Below are 18,391 nucleotides of genomic sequence, written 5' to 3'. Positions count from 1 at the left end.
GAACATAAAATTATGTTCTTGTGAATTGTTATAGTTAATATTAATGAGCGTAACATGCTTTCTGTCCAAAATCCACCTTACTTTTTACAACCAAACTTATAACTTTCCTCTTCCATTAAAAAAAACAATTATCCTTACATAATATTAGCATTTTACAAAACAAAATTATTTAACGTAAAAGTTTTCATTTATTTGGCATTATTTTTAATTAAGTACTGTACTTAATATAAAAACTTAAGTATTTAAAATTTTGTATCACAAGATTTAATTCATGATGTCTTCTGTCATGATTCTGTCGTCACTCATCTGCCTGGCAAGTCGACGCTATTTCGCCAACACTCCTTGAAAATAATAACTACAAATCAGCATGGTCTATTAATGCTAAGCCTGTTTAGCCATCACTCCCTGCTCAACAAGGACCGTTCAATCAGCACATTCGTATTTCCCGGCTATTTAACCAACACTCCCTGGCAAATAATAACTATTCAATCAGCACTTTTAGTAAATATAGTCCAGACTTCTGGCTTAGCTAACTAAAATACTCTTCAATGGCACTGTCGTATGACAATATATTTCACTCCAATGCTAGGATTTGGCCTCCTAGATCTTTAGCCAATTTCCTGGGAAATACTTTGGTTGCCTGGAAGAGACTGCTTCCAGCAGTAAGGCCGCCATTTCAAACTGTTTTTTTTTCTCTTTCTTTGTAACCTTTGTCAACTGATTTGTTTCTTAATTCTTTAATGGTTTGAATAAAGAGTTTTTTATTATTTTATTATTATTAACTCTTCAATGGCACTGTCGTGTTCCATTATCCATTATATATTTCACTCTGATACCATAATCTAGCCTCCCTAGATCTTGTCCAGCAGGTCAGGCGTGGACAGCCGGGCCTGGCGCTATCCGCTGATGATGTTCACGTCCTCCTCCTCGCCAATGTTGAGGATGGCCTTCTGGATGATCCTCTTCAGCCGCTTTCTGGACTCGTCCGAGCGAAGCGTGCGAAGCTCAGACGCTACGAAGTCACCGAATATCTGGAAGAAATGTAGGTATATAGCGAAGCGTAAATATAAAAATTAAAAACCATCACAGGCGAATATGGCGAAATCAATGAATATAAGAATATTGTTCCTCCCATTATTCTCGGCTGTCAAAATCGGTATCGCTACTGACTAGTACTGCGTATCCGCACTAAGTTTGCATGTTTGCTGTGACCCATATCGGGGCAAATGTCAAAATTGACCGACCAAAAGCCACAATCCCGAAAGCTGAGACCGCATTTATTGGGCGAAATTGGATAATTTGTAAAAGCCCATAGCCTCATTGGGATTGTTGTCATTAGAATGTCAATGCAAATGAATTTTAATTTAGATGACCAATTTCAATATAAATTAATCCCCAACAAGAATTATAAGCATAACCTAATATTCTCAATATCCCAGATCCTTATCTTGGTTGCAAGTTACAACGTATTTACCAGCTTGGTTGCAAGTTACAACGTATTTGCAGTACCGTACTTTTTGCCATGTCCAATAAAATGGTAATGAACATTAATTGTTGTACATACGGAGCGCGTAATCACATGGAACACTGCCCACAATTAGCTGCCTTAAACGGAGCCCAAAACGCCACAAATCGCAATTAAAAGTTGAATGCATAAATTATACGGAAAGCGACGCAAGTTTCTGAGTTTTTGTGGAGTTTTTTTAACCGGGGAAAGGTGTTTTTGAGGAGAAATCGAATCTTATGTCAAGGACTGCATTGCATACCTATTAAAATTGCGAAGAAAGAAAAAGAAATGTTGTAGAAAAGTTGTTTTATTTTTGATACTACTTACAGATTTTAAGTGTAACATTAATGACCGGTTTATATTATCTAATCCAGTACTGAAACGGATTAGATACTGGATTCTCGTTTCCCGTTCGATACAATCCGTTTGATTTTGATTATAAAATACAAGATCATCAAAATATCAAATTTTAAAATTATAGCACCTTTTTTGATGTTAGGCAAATTGAATCGAAGCAAGAAAAGAGGTTGATGTTACAATAAATAAAATATAATCGTGATACTAGTTATCTTAAAGTAGGTAATAAACAAGGGTTTAAGCTTTTATAAACCAAATCAAACACCGAAAGCTTCAGGTGTTCCGGCCATCTGTTATCGTTAGAGGTCATTTATCATCCCCTTACCAGACTGTTTTAAGAGGAATTTCCCTAAACGTCAGACACATTTTAAAATTATTTGGCTTAGGTTTGAAGGCTTTGAACTACTTAATGAAGAAACACTAAGTTTAATGCTCTTCGATCATCAAAAAAGTTTATCCAGATTACCCATTTTTTAATGATCAGTAATCAGTAGAATATAACTGGTCACTGGATACATCTTAATTTTCAGGACGTTCCCTTGTGATGTCGTATGACGTCTTGATTGTCGATGGGTCAGGCGATCCGATAACTATCGTTGGAATGGATCTTACCTGGCACTCGTCAGCTCCGGGTCCAGGCCTGATCTTGGGTTGGGGTTCCTCAGGCCAGAACATGGGGTTAGCGCTCTGTGGCAGCGGCGGCGGCGCGGACGCTGCTACGCGCTGCGGCGCATAGACTTTAGGAGGTTGCGTCTGTGCCCGCGCTGAGCCGAATTCCAGTTCTTCTTCTGCTTGAAATTCCGCCAACTGAAACAATATTGTCATAATATAGAAATGTGAGGACATAATATTTTCACATTGTTTAATACATATTTTGTAGTCACTCGATTCTCGAAAGTTATTATATTTATTCTTATTAGTTAAGTATTAGTAAATCCCTCATTGACGTGATGTTTATTATGACGTACTATACAGGGTGCAATTAAACCTTCCTGCCAAATTTTTTCCAGGGCTTAGGTATCATTAGGAGAGTCCATTTAACCAAAAAAAATTGGGTGTTATATTTTTTTTATTTACATATTTTATCCCGTTTAAAATCGTTGCAGAACGGTCACTCGCAGCGCGAGGGAATGAAAGGGCGTAACGCGGGGGGAGGCACGCGCGCGGGGTCACATCACGCGCGGGCGACACGTCGTGCCCATTAATTGTAGTGTTTTTTAGGATAACTTTCGAAAGCTATTTCTCAACATTTTAGTACTGAGTGATAATAAAAGAAAAAATACGTGTATTTTTAGTTTTAACAAGGATCAATATATCAAAATTTGGCAAGAAGGTTTAATTGCACCCTGTATATTGTGCACAGGCGAACAAGTTCGAAAGAATTAAGGAATTGAAGGTACAACGAATCATCTATCAGCTACCATTATACACTGAGAATTATATCGTCCCTCTTTACCTCGATATTAACATTTTCCATCGTAAGCGAAGTATCGAGAGACGGTTCCCGAAGCAGGAACAACAGCGAGTCAAAGTACTCCCACCCGCTGAGCCCCTGGTAGTTCGGACAATACCCGTTCTGTCGTTTCCTGATCTTCCGCAACTCTGTATTGAATTGGGACCTCAAATTGTGCACTTTTCTGCTAATCTCCTCCGTCGTGGTGCCGAATACCTCAGCTAAGTACTCCAGCTTCACCGCTCTAGCGTCCTTGTCCTTGTAATATGTATTTTTTGGGTCCCACAATTCCTTACACTCCTTGAACTCTTTAATCAGTTTGGTAGTGGCGGCGGAGTTCCAGTTGAATCGGACGTTGGTGGTTTCATCTTCGCTTTCGACTTTAATATATTCGAGAGTGTCGTTAGACATTGTTTAGTGTCGCGCGGTGTCGGCGAGCGCTCTAGCGAGACTACGGGCGGGGAGCGGTGAAGCGGGCGAAGCGGCAACGTCGCGCTCTGACGAGACCGCGGCCGGGTGTCGGAGGGTGGCGAGAGCGGTCTCGCTGCACGGCACGGCAACGTCGCACTCTCGTGCGGTATCCACGTGCGGTTAACATAATTCATAATAATATTTTGTTATTGTAATTTATGAGCTTAGAGACCGGCTCTTTGTTACTTGTTAAGTTGTTACGCATTGATTCGATAGTTATTCTACACATATTACTAATCATCACAAACATCTTGTCATTATATTTTAATAATACAAAATATATCTATGTATGTACTTTTTGGAACCCATTTGTCAGCGGTTTATCTGAACACTTTGAAAATCCGGGCTGTAATGTAAGTAGGTATAACCAAAGGTATACAAATCGATACATTGAACCCCTCCATTCAAAATGTCATAATTTAAGTCAAAAGTCAAAACTTAAGAACTCGAAATCAGGCAATTGTAATTATTGTAAGTTTGTCATGATACTGTATTGTCTATTTGTCTGTATTTGTTGATGGTCGACAGATATTAAACCTTTAGATACATTGTGCGTTTACCACTTTGTCTTTCGGCAATAACCGTTATTCAGTAGGTGGTAGTCAGTACCCATAATTACGAAGATTGCTGCTTGCTAGGAGCCATTAGGAACATACTTATTTATTAATCATCTATTTCTGGCCCATATTAATTACCTGGACTAACATACACATTATTAGAGTATTGACAAGAAAAAGACGGGTTGCACTCCGGGTGTGCCGGCAGAAGTGAAAACTTGATTATTAACGTTGTGCATTATTTTTTTTAACCCATTTTTATATTTTTATGAAAATCGGTTTTTAAAAAATCGATTTTTTTAATTAATCGAAACCCTTACAATTTTTTTAACCCATTTTTTATGAATTCGATTTTTTTGATTAATCGAAACCCTTACATTCGATAAAATTTTTAACCCATTTTTTATGAAAATCGATTTTTAAAAAATCGATTTTTTTAATTTATCGAAACCCTTACAAATCGATTAAAAAATATCGAAAATCGAAAAAACAATCGATTGTTCGAATCGATTTCGATGTTACAACACTACTCTCCAACCGTCTTACGGTTTTTCGATCAGCACGAGAATCTGACGCGAGTTTCACAGTTTTTATTTTTTACCCATCCCACAAAAGAGCTCAACGCCGCTAAAGAAGTTTTCACTTCAAAAATTACCATAATATTAAAATATGTAGGTAGGTACCTACATAGATGTAAGACAAAAACTAAAAGCTTGAAAGGTATCGAAGACAAGCGTGATAGAGGGAAAAGGTTATTCTTATGTTATTCTAGTTTTTTAATTAAGTGAACATTTTATTTTATTTTATCATACCCTACCTGGCAGGTCGGCACGCACTCGCGTACTAGCTGCCGCCGACCCGCCACGTAGGACCGTAGCACAAGTAGGGAATGAAATTTGCGTTCCTACCTGGCGCTATCGTTAGCACAGCCGTTGCGGCACTCTCGTCCCAATAGGCGCGATTTCAGCAGTTATCGTGTTAAGATTTTTTTTCTTATGTTATTCTACTTGTGGTTAAAAACCCATGAACATTTCGCACAATCAAGCACACATTCATTCATCAATTCAAGTTTTAATTGAGTGTATATCTCGGCATTGAAAAACACACTGGTCCTTCCTCTCCACCAGGGACCTTCTTAATAAGCTTACCTTTTCAAAATTCATTTCGATCTTGATCGGGTCTCTTGGGTCGCTGTCGAGGTCGCTTTCGTCGCTGGCCATATCATCATCCGGCAGGAATTCATCAAGTCTCTCCAGAGTCAAACTCAAACCATCATGGTTACGCTGGCTTCCACTCTCAGCTGCAGGATGGCTAACTTGAGTAGCTGGTTTGTACAGGGTCTGCGAAATAAATAATAATTATGGAATCTAAATTGTACAGCGACGTTTCACCACTATTACATATAAAATACCTACCCAATTCCCAAAAAATATTCTAATAGAAAAAATATTTTTTTAGGGTGTGTGTCAAGTCACACATTTAAATCATCACTTAGTTTTGTTACATTCTGTATAAATTACGTCCATCAATGCAATTTTGCGAGCTTGCCTTGCGCTGTTGCCGCAGCCCGCAGCCGAGGCATGGTCCGCGACGCTCGGCGTGCTCTCGCGTAAAAATTGAAACACTAGTACCAGGAGCGCAGAAGAGTGGAGGAGAGTCAACGTTGTCGAGCCTCTCTGTAATCTTTATTCTATGGCCAGTTGGCTACTTCACCTCCACAGATTTTTAGGGTTCCGTAGCCAAATGGCAAAAAACGGAACCCTTATAGATTCGTCATGTCTGTCTGTCTGTCTGTCCGTCCGTATGTCACAGCCACTTTTCTTCGAAACTATAAGAGCTATACTATTGAAACTTGGTGAGTATATGTAGTCTGTGAACCGCTTTAAGATTTTGATAGAAAAATTAAAAAATTAAGTATTTAAAAATTTTAGGGGTCCCCAATTCCCTATAGATACAACTGAAACAAAAAAAAAATATTTCATCTAACCTATTCGTATGGGGTATCTATGGATAGGTCTTCAAAAATCATATTGAGGTTTCTAATACCATTTTTTTCTAACCTGAATAGTTTGCGGGAGATACTCTTCCAAAGTGGTAAAATGTGTGTCGTCCCCCCCCCCCCCCCCCCCCCCTCTAACTTCTAAAGTAGGGGCATGATAAGTCTTAAAAAATATATGATGTACATGTAATTGGTTGGAATGAGATCTAGCCAGTAGTTTTTTTATACGTCATAAATGGTAAACCTTAATTTAACTTTCATTAAATCAACTGAAATATAAAAATAAATCAAAAACCTCTTAATTTCATAAAAATAAACCTTATTGCTGCTGCCGGAACCCTTCATGGGCGAGTCCAACTCGCACTTGGCCGGTTTTTATTTTCTGTTCTATGTTCACCTCACACGTCTGTATTTTGTTGTGAAGCTGACTGCCACCCAAGTGTTCGATTTTCAAAAATATCAATACATAGTCCGCATAGAATTAATATATTACCTATATACTACGTAGTATAATATATTAATTCCATGATAGTCCGTGATTCACTGTCTCATGGATATTAATTATTAAGTAATTAATAATTAAAAACGTTGTCACTCTAGTGGACACTATACTATAAAGTTCATAATAATATTATATACAGCAAATTGAGGCATACTTAATTTGTGCCTCGTTACAAATAAGTATTGATTTGTTTGATCTGTACCATAAAGTTAATGTACCTAGCAGAATAGAGAAACAAAGGCCTGAGCAAGAGAGATGTCACTATCAGTAACACTGCGTGGTAAAAAGAGACGTGTGATACATGACAGTAGCATTCTTTTTTTGACGTCCAGTCGGCACGTGCCGCACGTTGACAATTTAATTAGAAATCATGTTCAATCATGCTTGTGTGTGTATACGTACACATATTTTTACACACAGATGAAACCAATTTCGGTTACGTTTGACAGCTCGAGATTGTTGCTCTATTCCGCTAGGTATAATATTAACTTTATGATCTGTACTGTACGTTACATACGGTATACCTTACTCTTTCTCGGGAATCTTGTTATGTATAAATATGTAATTCAAAATTTTTATTAAACAAATTAAAAAAGATACAGCCGAACATAACATAACAATAACTGAAAAGTATCGACAAGCGCTATGTATGTTCAATGTTTTTAAACTACCTTGTAATATGTAATATACACTGGTTTAAAACAAAAGACATATTATGTACACAGATTAAAATCAATCAAAGCTAAAAGACAAAAACTGATTAGTTTAAAACCCAAGTAAACTGTAAAACCACTAACTAGCAATAAAATGGGCGTGTAGAAATAGAACAGAGAACACACAACAAAGAAGGAAATAAAATAGAATAACAGCCCTTTTCTGTATCTGGGAACTGGAACCAGGGAAAATCCCGGGGTTACACTGCAGCACTGATAGAACTTGACGTTTTAATTATCGCCATTTTGTGTGCAATTTGGCGGATTCGTTTACCAATTTGATAAAAGAACATTTCCAATAGACCATCGCTTGAATAAGAGATATACCATAGTTGTTGCATTATTATTTAAGTATCATATTTACGGCGGCACTCAGAGACATTTAATGACGATTAAACTTTAATTTAATGAAGAGTTTGACAGATAGTGTATAATGTATAGGATGTAAGTATATTGTATAAGTGGTCAAAATCTTCATATTTTAATTAATACAATAATTAGGTACTTACTTAATTAATATTCGTCTCTGGGTTATTCTATAACACTACACAATGTCAGTCAATGATAGCAAAATAATTACAATAGTGAGATTGATCTATGTCTGTGGTGAGAACACTGTACCTACATCATAATAATATATAATATATTATGCAGAATATAAAATACTTTAAATACCTATATAATTATATTCAACACTAATATAGACTATAGTGTGGGCCAAGTGCCAAATGCCAATGGAAGAATGTTATGACTTATGATTTATGAATAAAAAGGTAACATAATATTATGTCCATCTATATTCGTTTGAATTTATTGTCCCCGGAGATTCGTTATTCTACGGAAATAGTTTCGAAAGTGAAGTGCGGACAACATCTAGTACCCTACGTGGATGAGCCATGCTTCGGCACGAATGGGCCGGCTTGACCGGAGAAATACCACGTTCTCAGAGAAAACCGGCGTGAAACAGCGCTTGTGCTGTGTTTCGCCGAGTGAGTGAGTTTACCGGAGGCCCAATCCCCTACCCTATTCCCTTCCCTACCCTCCCCTATTACCCTATTCCCTCTTAAAAGGCCGGCAACGCACCTGCAGCTCTTCTGATGCTGCGAGTGTCCATGGGCGACGGAAGTTGCTTTCTATCAGGTGACCCGTTTGCTCGTTTGCCCCCTTATTTTCATTAAAAAAAAATAAAAAATACTGAAACAATAAAAAATACTCAAAACCTTAAACTAAAATAGTGATTATTATTGTTTAAACTATAAGTACCTAGTAGGAAAATTTAATGAAGGTTTATTCACAATTCACAAAGACACTGCTAACCGCTTATAGTTTAACGCGCAATTTCCGTCAAGTGACCAATTACGGGACAAATAAACACGCGCTCGTGGGGCCAGGGATTAGGGCCGGGAGGGCCCCAAAGAGGGCCCGCTCCTACCTCTAATATCATTAGTAAGCTTTGAATAAATTAAAGGGTCTGTGTTACGACTTTACGAGACTTCTATAATTATGTGCCAGCTTCTATAATGTGAAACGTAGTTCTCCTATTGAACATATTTTCCTTGTTTATGTTTTCAAGACTAATAAAGTAAACAAGGTGCTTGCCGTCAGTTTTTAGTTAGTAACATTATTAGTTTCTTGTACTAAACTTATTACTTACTTAAGTATAAACTAACTATTATAAATATTTATTTTTATACTTTTCCTAAGTAGGATTAGATGTAAGAATAATATTATAATGTGGAGACACGAAATTGCATTTTCTGGTTAGCATGTGAACGTTGTTTGTCTTTACCCCTTTCTAAATACAAAAAATCTTACCAAATCGAATACAGTATGATGGTCACTCCGTTCCCCGGGCTTGGTGAGGAGTTCGGGGTGTCGATTCAGGAACCCGCGTACCCAGTCGTAGCCCGCCCTGCCCGACGACTTAACAAACTGGTTCTTGATGTTGTTAGCAGTGGCGTACTCGAATGCCAGCACCCTCAAGTCGTTCCTAGTCACTTCCGAGCCTTTGGCCTTTTTGCAGTACTCTATAAAGTCGTTCTCCTGTTCCTTATTGAAAGTCTGGTTGCGGCCTAGCGAGGACGCTACTACCCCATGGCTGAGCCGATTCCGCAGACCGGACACACTTGCACCGATCACTTTTGCCGCAAATCTGGTCGAGCAGCCATTTTGGACGAGCTGCTGCGCTGTTCTGAATTTCTCGTCTGATAGAATCGTTCGATCGGACTTCCTGATATACGTCCTTGGCATAATGCTATAAAAAATAATATGTTACAAAAAATATACGTAATATGTACCTAATCAACTGTATTTATAAAAGTGTTACGTAGTTAGCCTAGATTTTTACAAAAGGTCAATTTAACCTTGTAGCTTTCTTGTCTGAGTATTAATAAGTAAAATGGTTAAAAATGAAATTCACTTACCAGTAATAAACGCCACGCTTAAAACGCAATAATAATTTATATATCTTTCTAATTAGGGTACAATATTAATCGTGATATCGGCGAGCGTGGTGTCGCGTCGACTCTCATTGCCAACTGCGCGGCGGGGCAACAGCTCTCGCCCGCCCCGCTTCCCCCACTCCGCCGCACACACTTGTCCCGCGCGGTCAGTTACCCCGAATATTTTTAGAGACGCGCCGCCTGTAAAATATATTGGATCAAGCCTCAATCAGCAATCTACTATATCAATAAAATGTTGCTATTTATTATATGCGACCGCGATAACAATATATTTCCACGAATCCACGATACTTATGAATTCATTAATTAGTCTCTTTCAACTTTCGAGTCTTACCCATTTTTAGGGTTCCGTAGCCAAATGGCAAAAAACGGAACCCTTATAGATTCGTCATGTCTGTCTGTCTGTCCGTCCGTATGTCACAGCCACTTTTCTCCGAAACTATAAGAGCTATACTATTGAAAATTAGTAAGTAGATGAAGTTTGTGAACCGCATTAAGATGTTGATACAAAAATGGAAAAATTATTAAAAATTTTAGGGGTCCCCATAGGTACAACTGAAACAAAAAAATATTTTTTTCATCCAATCTATACGAGTGGGATATCTATGAATAGGTCTTCAAAAATCATATTGAAGTTTCTAGTATCATTTTTTTCTAACCTAGTTTGCGAGAGAGACTCTTCCAAAGTGGTAAAATGTGTGTCGTCCCCCCCCCCCCCTCTAACTTCTAAAGTATGATAATTCTAAAAAAATATATTATGATGTACATTTCTATAAAATCTACCAACGAAAATTGGTTTGAACGAGATCTAGCATGTAGTTTTTTTTATACGTCATAAATGGTAAATCTTAAACCAACAAAAAAAAATTTTTCCTCAAACCTATGCGTGTAGGGTATCTATGAATAGGTCTTAAAAATTATATTGAAGTTTCTATTATCATTTTTTTCTAACTTGAATAGTTTTCGAGAGAGACTATTCCAAAGTGGTAAAATGTGGGTCCCCCCCCCCCTCTAACTTCTAAAGTAGGGGCATGATAAGTCTAAAAAAAATATATGATGTACATTACTATAAAAACTACCAACGGAAATTGGTTTGAACGAAATCTATCAAGTAGTTTTTTTATACGTCATAAATAGTAAACCTTAAATAAACTTTCATTAAATCTACTGAAACATAAAAATAAATCAAAACCCTTTTAATTTCATAAAAATAAACCTTATTACTGCTGCGGAACTCTTCATGGGCGAGTCCAACTCGCACTTGGCCGGTTTTTAATAATTTTCTGAATCATTAGCTATTTAATAGCAAAAATATAATAATTTATAGTCGGATATACAACTGGATCTCAAAAGTTTAGACGTTCTTTAACATGCCTTCTTTCACATTCAACGGCTTTAAAACCTGAAACGAAAAAAAATCAAAACGTCAAAGGTGACCCGTTTTGGAACGAAAATGGAACGCGTGTTTTGCACAAGTCGGAATGTGGATTATAATAATCGCGCGTAAAACCTTTGAGCCCCTGTCGCATATTAATTAAAAACAGGCGACGGCTCGTGACGGAGGGAGAGGATTAATATCTAAATAATGAGGCGGTCGCCCCGCCCCGCGCCCTAGTACCGAGTACCGACAGACAGAAAAGCATACACAACTTTTCTTTTCCAAACGTTCCTCTTGAAAAACATTAAGACGCTCCCCTTGGGCCCCTACCGTTTTTAGAGCCTTATTAACTCATAATTTGAAAGCTACAAAATTATAATAAAAATACAGCAATAATCTTCAGTATATGAACGTTCCTTTCATAGTTATTAATTTCCTATTTTTGTTTTTTATACTCATTATATCAGCTTCCAAAGTAATACCAATTTATTTAAATTCAAGCATACATTCAGTATCTCCCTAGTATTTATAAATTACGGTTATAAGTATTTTGAATCACACGCCAATAGATCGATAATTTAATTAACTACATACTGGACGTTTGAATTTTTTTAGGTCAATTTTGAACTAAGAATAAAAAAATAGGATTAAGGCGCGATCTCGACAACGCGGCAAATGTATGGTCAAGGTCGTTTACTCAGGGGATGGCCTTAATACGACTTTTCTTTAAGGGTGGGTTGCACCAACTTACTTTAACTTATAACTGTTACTTTAACTATAACTACAATGCAAAATGTCAAATCTTTGATTAAAGTCAATAATAGACGCCATGTTTAACGATAACCTTGAGCTCGACAAGGCTTAAAATGAACGTGGCGAAAAAAGGAACTAACACTGTCATCATAAAAAAAATTACAGTTCTCCTTTACCAGCAGCGCCCCCGCCCACGTTCATTTAAAGCCTTGTCGAACCAGCTGTCATCTGCCAAATTCTGTGGTCAAAATTACGGTTAAAGTTAAAGTTAGCCTTAACTTAAACCATAACTTTGACCATAACTGTAACTATAACCACGCCTCTGTGCAAGTTGCAACCCACCCTTAGAAAAGTTCTTCAAAAACATTAAGAAGACTTTTTTTACGAAATTCTCGTAAAAAGTTTTAATTAAACAACGTCGTTTTCTATATCGTCAAGTCGAAAGTCTAGTTAAATTCTAGGATTTGTCAGTGAGTTCAAGTCAAGTTAGTTGATTCAATAAATACACTAGTCGCTTTACTATAAAATGTTGTTTTACGGTAAACAACTGTTTTAGGACTTTGAAGATTATAGTAAGTAGGTATATGTGATGTGTCATGTGTCTCACACACTTGTACCGCGTGCAAAAGGACGAAATAAGGTACCTTAATGATATTTCTAAAAGTTACATTAGAGCAATTTAGATTGTTTAATTTTCACTGACTCATGCACCTATAATATTAATATAATTTATTTACCGTACTAAAAAATATGTAATTTCAGACCAAATCTATTTAATAAACAATGAGCTGTCTGTCCGTACGTCCCTATCTCTCGAGACACTCCACGCAGGGTGACGCAGGGTGACGCAGGGTGACGCCGGGACGAGGAGCGGAAAAACGGGAGCCGTGATTTAGCGCCGGGCGCGTCGCTTTTCCGACTGATACGGGTGAGTAAAAAAATGTTGCAGAGAAAACCTTTAGTTAAATTTATAGTTAACTAATCTACTTTTAATGTAGGACAGCATACATTTTTGATATAAATATAATGTCTGTCTGTCACCTCTTCACGTCCAAACCACTAAAAAATTTTGCTGAAATTCAGTATAAGAGATACTTTAAGACTCTTTCTATTCAGGAAAAATGCACGGTTCCCACGTGATAAACGAATTTTTGGCGCAATGGAGTTAGACAAGTAAAGGACTATGCCCAAAAAAACCCATAGTCGATTAAAATAATTTATGTAAGTACAGCAAAGTAGAGCATGAATAGTAGATTGAAAATATGCAATTCATTTTTTTCTAAACCACAACCGAAACCGATAATTTGAAAAAATGAATCTGAGATACAGCGTGGTAGTATGTGTGGCATCTACTTCGAAGTTTGAATCAACTAGTTATTTCCTTTGTTTTTGTGATCTTTCTCGTGAAAGCGATATTGATAGACGATAATGTACAATTAAATAGAAAAAAAATCGGCCAAGTGCGAGTCGAATTCGCGCACGATATAGAGCGAAATCAGCGAAAAAATTGTTTTTTGTATGGAAGCCCCCCGTAATTATTTATTTTATTTTAATTTTGCGATTAAATATTAAAGTACACACATAATTGAGGATTTCGTAAAAAAATCATCTACATAATACATTAGGAGCCAAAAAGGGCAAAAAAATCACGTTTGTGGTATGGGAGCCTCCCTTGAATCTTAATTTTATTTACTTTTTAGTATCTGTTGTTATAGCGGCATCAGATATACACAATCTGTGAGGATTTCAGAAGTCTAGCTATAGCGGTTCTTGAGTAAGAGCCTGGAGACAGACAGACGGACAGACATCGAAGTCTCAGTAATAGTGTCCCGTTTTTACCTTTTGGGTACGGAACCCTAAAAAATAATGTCAATATAGTTGTTTTCCATCAAGTGACCCGTTTGCTCGTTTGCCCCCTTATTTTATAAAAATGATCATATAACCGATATCGTGTACTTAATAATCCTAAAAAAACAGTAAGTACATATTGTATACATATTATTTTCTATACCAAACTAACAATCATACTGTCAGATATAAAAGTGATTAATATTTAAACATTAAATCCATAAATACATAAAATTTAAAACACTGTACATATGTATTAAAAATGTTTTACTACGTACTAATCGCCACACTATCGTTTGTAGCATCGCGTCGTCCTGAATATCATAGATTCCTATAAGAAATGTCAATTAGTTACGATCGTTTTTGAAGTACTCGGTGATTGTTTAATCCAAAAAGGACATTGTATTTGGGATATAGTATAAGTAGTCTGCTATGCCACATATAAATGGTTTCAATCGATTACGGGTTTTTGGTCCATACATTTTTTGGGCATTCGCCTTTATACAATTAAAAATGAATGTTAAATTTTGTTAGCCTTGCTAAAACTTTGGAACGGCTGGAGTCTGGACCGATTTGGCAAAGTTTTTAAATATTCATGAAAGTCCAGGGAAGGATTTTATTATGCGGGAAGTGATACAAAGATCATCGGCTCCTCTAGTTTTTGATAAATTGAAAATCATGCCTAATTTTCTTCAGGAAAACTAAAACCTGGTACAGACCAGGTCTGCTCTGCAGTCATTAATCAAGAAGGCCTCTAAGTAATAATTACAGCATTTAGTTTAATTTTAAAATATTCATGCGAATCTGAACCAAATTGTAGCTTCTGCCACAGAATATATTAGTAGTGCCAACTTCTGCTAACAATCAAACAATTAAAATTGTACCGTAGTCCGTAGATGATATTAATAAATAAATAATAACAATACAATGGTTTCGTGGAGTCACAGTACATTTTATAATTTTTTTTTTCTTTTTTTTATCGTACGGTCTAATTTGAAAGTCTCATGCCCGATTTCTGAGACTTGTTTATAGAAGTTTCTAGAATTTTATTCTTCATACCCGAGACTAAATAGTATATTATAATTATCTGGTCTTGTTTATACAGTTTATCTTACGCTATTAGGTACATAAAATATACATAATAAATTAAAGAATTTGACAAGTCAAAAAACCTTTTACGCGTATTGCAGTTCTTTGGAATAAGTAGATAAAGTCAAACTAGCAAGCACTGTGTAAACTGTATTAAGAGGATACACCAGGGGCTAGAGAAATGAAAAAAAAGTACGTGTAATATCTATAGCTGTCTCCCTTACCTCAAGCCTATACCGCAGAACGCGATAGAGACAACTGCAGAAAATCCAGAAAATCAACGATTCGTTGTCCCCTGATTCCTTCTCCAAAACTTAACCGATTTAAGTACTTTTTTCATTAAAGATTAAAAAAAGGCTTGAGCTGTGTTCCTATGTTTTGCTTTTTTTGTATAATCTAGCCAAATCTGTTTTCTGGACGTTTGAACACAGCGGAAAATCTGGCCATTTTTTTAGGTTTTTGAACGTTCATATCTTATTTTATAATTAAATTATGAAAAAAAAGAAAACATAGGGACATTGTATTAGTGGCCGTAGATATTCAGGAAAATAATTATAACTCTACTAGCATTATCCAGGGAGGAAACAGGGGACAACGTTTGTATGGAAAAAATGGCGGTGTGGAATCCTCTTAAGGACCTACGGAGATTACGCAATTTACCGTATTTAGATTTTAGAGCCTTATAAACTCATAATTTGAAAGCTACAAGGTTATAATAAAAATACAGCAATAATCTTCGTATATCAACATTCCTTTCCCCGTTTTAAATTTTCTATTTTTGTTTATTATAAGTACTCATGATATTAGCTTCCAAAGTAATACCAATTTATTAAAATTGAAGCATACTATCAGCATCTCCCTAGTATTTACAAATTACGTTTATTTGAAACACACGATGATAGATAGACAATTTCATTAACTACATAATTCCCGCTTTAAATTTTTTTTAGATCAATTTTTAAATCAAGTTTGAGTTAATATACCTAGCGGAATAGAGCAACAATCTCGAGCTGTCAAACGTAACCAAAATTGGTTTTCATCTGTGTGAAAAATATGTGTACGTATACACATACACAAGCATGATTGAACATGAATTCTATGAGATTAAATTGTCGACGTGCGGCACGTGCCGACTGGACGTCAAAAAAAGAGTGCTGCTGTCATGTATCATACGTCTCATTTTACCACGCAGTGTTACTGATAGTGACATCTCCCTTGCTCAGGCCTTTGTTTTTCTATTCCGCTAGGTATATTAACTTTATGGTTTGAACTAAGATATATGTATGGTCAAGGTCGTTTGATCGGGGGATGGCCTTAATAAAGGAAAATTGAAAATCTGCTGTCTCAACATATTATAATAAAATGATTATATAGTTGATACTGTAACTTTAAGCGCGTGTGACAAACACAAGTGAAAAAAGCGCGTGTGACAAACACAAGTGAGAACAAAAACAAGTGATAATACTTTAGGGTGTGTATGTGTTCCTCGTAGAGAGTTCACTGTGAAAGTAGCAGCGCTGAAAGACTTTTTTTTTTTCACTTTTGTATGGGGAAACTCGTGACGCTCGGGCCCTTGTCCATACAAAAGTGAACATTTTTTTTTCGTCTTTCAGCGCTGCTACTTTCACAGTGAACTCTTTACAAGGAACACATACACACCCTAAAGTATTATCACTTGTTTTTGTTACATCCTGTATATATATATATATTTTAAGAAAATATATAAAATTATTATAAGTTTTACAAGTGCTGCTAATAGATGGCGCTGCGTATTGCAAAATCGATTGCAAACGAATATAACAATAAAACTGTTTCCAAATTCAAATTTTGACATTTGATTAATATGAAATGTCATTAATTATACAATCAAGTTGTATTTTTTTTCCTTTTCTAATGTTAGTAATAATTGAAAGAGATAATGGTACTTATTGCATGCAGCGTGCAGTGGAATGGCAGTGGAGACTGGAGAATGGAGATGTTCTTCTTTAATATTTTTCTGAAATTTCTGAGAAACTCAATATGTTCTTCTCCCTCCCTCCTACTTTGTTTCTCGTCTTGGAAGTGGATAAACGTGTCGCTTAAATCTAATTACTAGATGAAGCCCGCAACTCCGTTGCGCCAATATACGTTTATCGCGCGAGAGCCGTACTTACATTTTTTCGGGATAAAAATTATCCTTAGATGTCCTATCCCGGGACTCAAAGTACATAATATCTCGATACCAAATTTCAGCCGAATCGGCTCAGCGGTTTTGGCGTGAAGAGGTACCTAACAGACAGATAGACGGACAGACAGACATTTTGACATTTTAAATATTAGTAAGTATGGATTATATTTTATCTTTCTTACAAATAGTAACAAATAACAAGCCACATGCGGCCCAGAAATCCCAAAATATCGGTACATTTCGCAAGAATCTCACGTATGGCAAAACGATTATCATATCAAAGAGCTTGGGAAAGGAGCTGAAGAACAAAAACGAATCTCGGGACAAAAATATCCCGGGACAAAAAATCCCGGGATATATTTAATACCGGCGGCGACACAGACGGGTTATTTATCGCACGCCCTCTCTCTGCGCTTCAACGGCGATTCAAAAAACAACTCACATTAACCACCCGCAAACGATATTGAACTTTATCCTCTGTTAACAGAGTGTGTTATGGTATGACTGGATATATGAAATAAACGTGCGAGACTATAATCATTCGATGTCCGTTTCCAGTCCGACTTATCAAAGTTAGGGTGCAACGTAAAATCAACTTTAAGGTCATCAATACAAGGTTCTTATTCGAATGGGTTTCTCGGACAGCGATATTCTTGTATCGCGGCGCATTCCGATAATGAATTGGCATCGAAACAGGAACAAGTTCGGGGCAATTCACCCGAGTCGATCATGCGAACGTAGTGATGTGCTGCAGTCGATAACGATTGTAGGGAGATAATTCTGTATGTGCTACGTCGCGTCGATAACGGTCGATGACGCGAAATAATGTTGTGCCGACTGCCGAGGGATCTAACGATGAGCCGTCATTATTTTTGAGTTTTGACATAGCTTAGGTCAATAAACTATTAAGTAGGTATTTGGATTAGACCACTGAAAACGGTAGGCCGTAGATGTAGACTGAAACGTGTGTCTCGAGTTAGTAAAAGCAGTGTCTCTTGGCTGGAGTATTCTTATTTCTTATACTTACACGAGCAAAACCGTATGTGAGTACTCTGCATAAAACAATAGTAGGTATTATATTATAACTTATAAGCTGTAAGTTACAGCTTATAAGTTATAATACAATACCTACTAT

At 36.6% G+C, this 18,391-nt stretch overlaps 1 protein-coding gene across 3 annotated transcripts; it reads right to left on the bottom strand.

Moving 5' to 3' along the window:
* Positions 1–212: 212 nt before the first annotated feature.
* Positions 213–10,083, bottom strand: LOC121732017. Of its 3 annotated transcripts, XR_006036312.1 has the most exons (7): positions 9,983–10,083; positions 9,375–9,813; positions 5,494–5,685; positions 2,477–2,671; positions 834–1,031; positions 699–707; positions 213–563 (listed from the first exon to the last, which is right to left on the bottom strand). XR_006036312.1 is itself a non-coding variant. In XM_042121757.1 (5 exons), exons 2-5 carry the CDS (start codon positions 9,807–9,809, stop codon positions 897–899), a joined length of 957 nt encoding a protein of 318 aa, XP_041977691.1. In that variant the 5' UTR covers positions 9,810–9,813; positions 9,983–10,083; the 3' UTR covers positions 700–896. The 3 variants fall into 3 exon arrangements, 1 of the variants encoding a protein (XP_041977691.1); XR_006036313.1 differs by lacking the exons at positions 5,494–5,685; positions 9,375–9,813; positions 9,983–10,083 and adding an exon at positions 3,321–3,754; XM_042121757.1 differs by lacking the exon at positions 213–563 and having other exon boundaries at positions 700–1,031.
* Positions 10,084–18,391: the final 8,308 nt, after the last annotated feature.

The sequence above is a fragment of the Aricia agestis genome, chromosome 11 (assembly GCF_905147365.1).
Source record: "Aricia agestis chromosome 11, ilAriAges1.1, whole genome shotgun sequence".
Classification (NCBI taxonomy): domain Eukaryota; kingdom Metazoa; phylum Arthropoda; class Insecta; order Lepidoptera; family Lycaenidae; genus Aricia; species Aricia agestis.
Note: the sequence above shows the minus strand (reverse complement) of the source record. Positions and strands in the feature narration are given on the sequence as shown.

Coding starts and splice junctions, on each gene's coding strand:
- LOC121732017 (XM_042121757.1), bottom strand. CDS start 9,809: ATGCCAAGGACGTATATCAGGAAGTCCGATCGAACGATTCTATCAGAC. Junction 5,686..9,374: donor ATCATACTGTATTCGATTTG/GTAAGATTTTTT, acceptor TTTATTTCGCAG/ACCCTGTACAAACCAGCTAC. Junction 2,672..5,493: donor TCGAAATGAATTTTGAAAAG/GTAAGCTTATTA, acceptor ATATTGTTTCAG/TTGGCGGAATTTCAAGCAGA.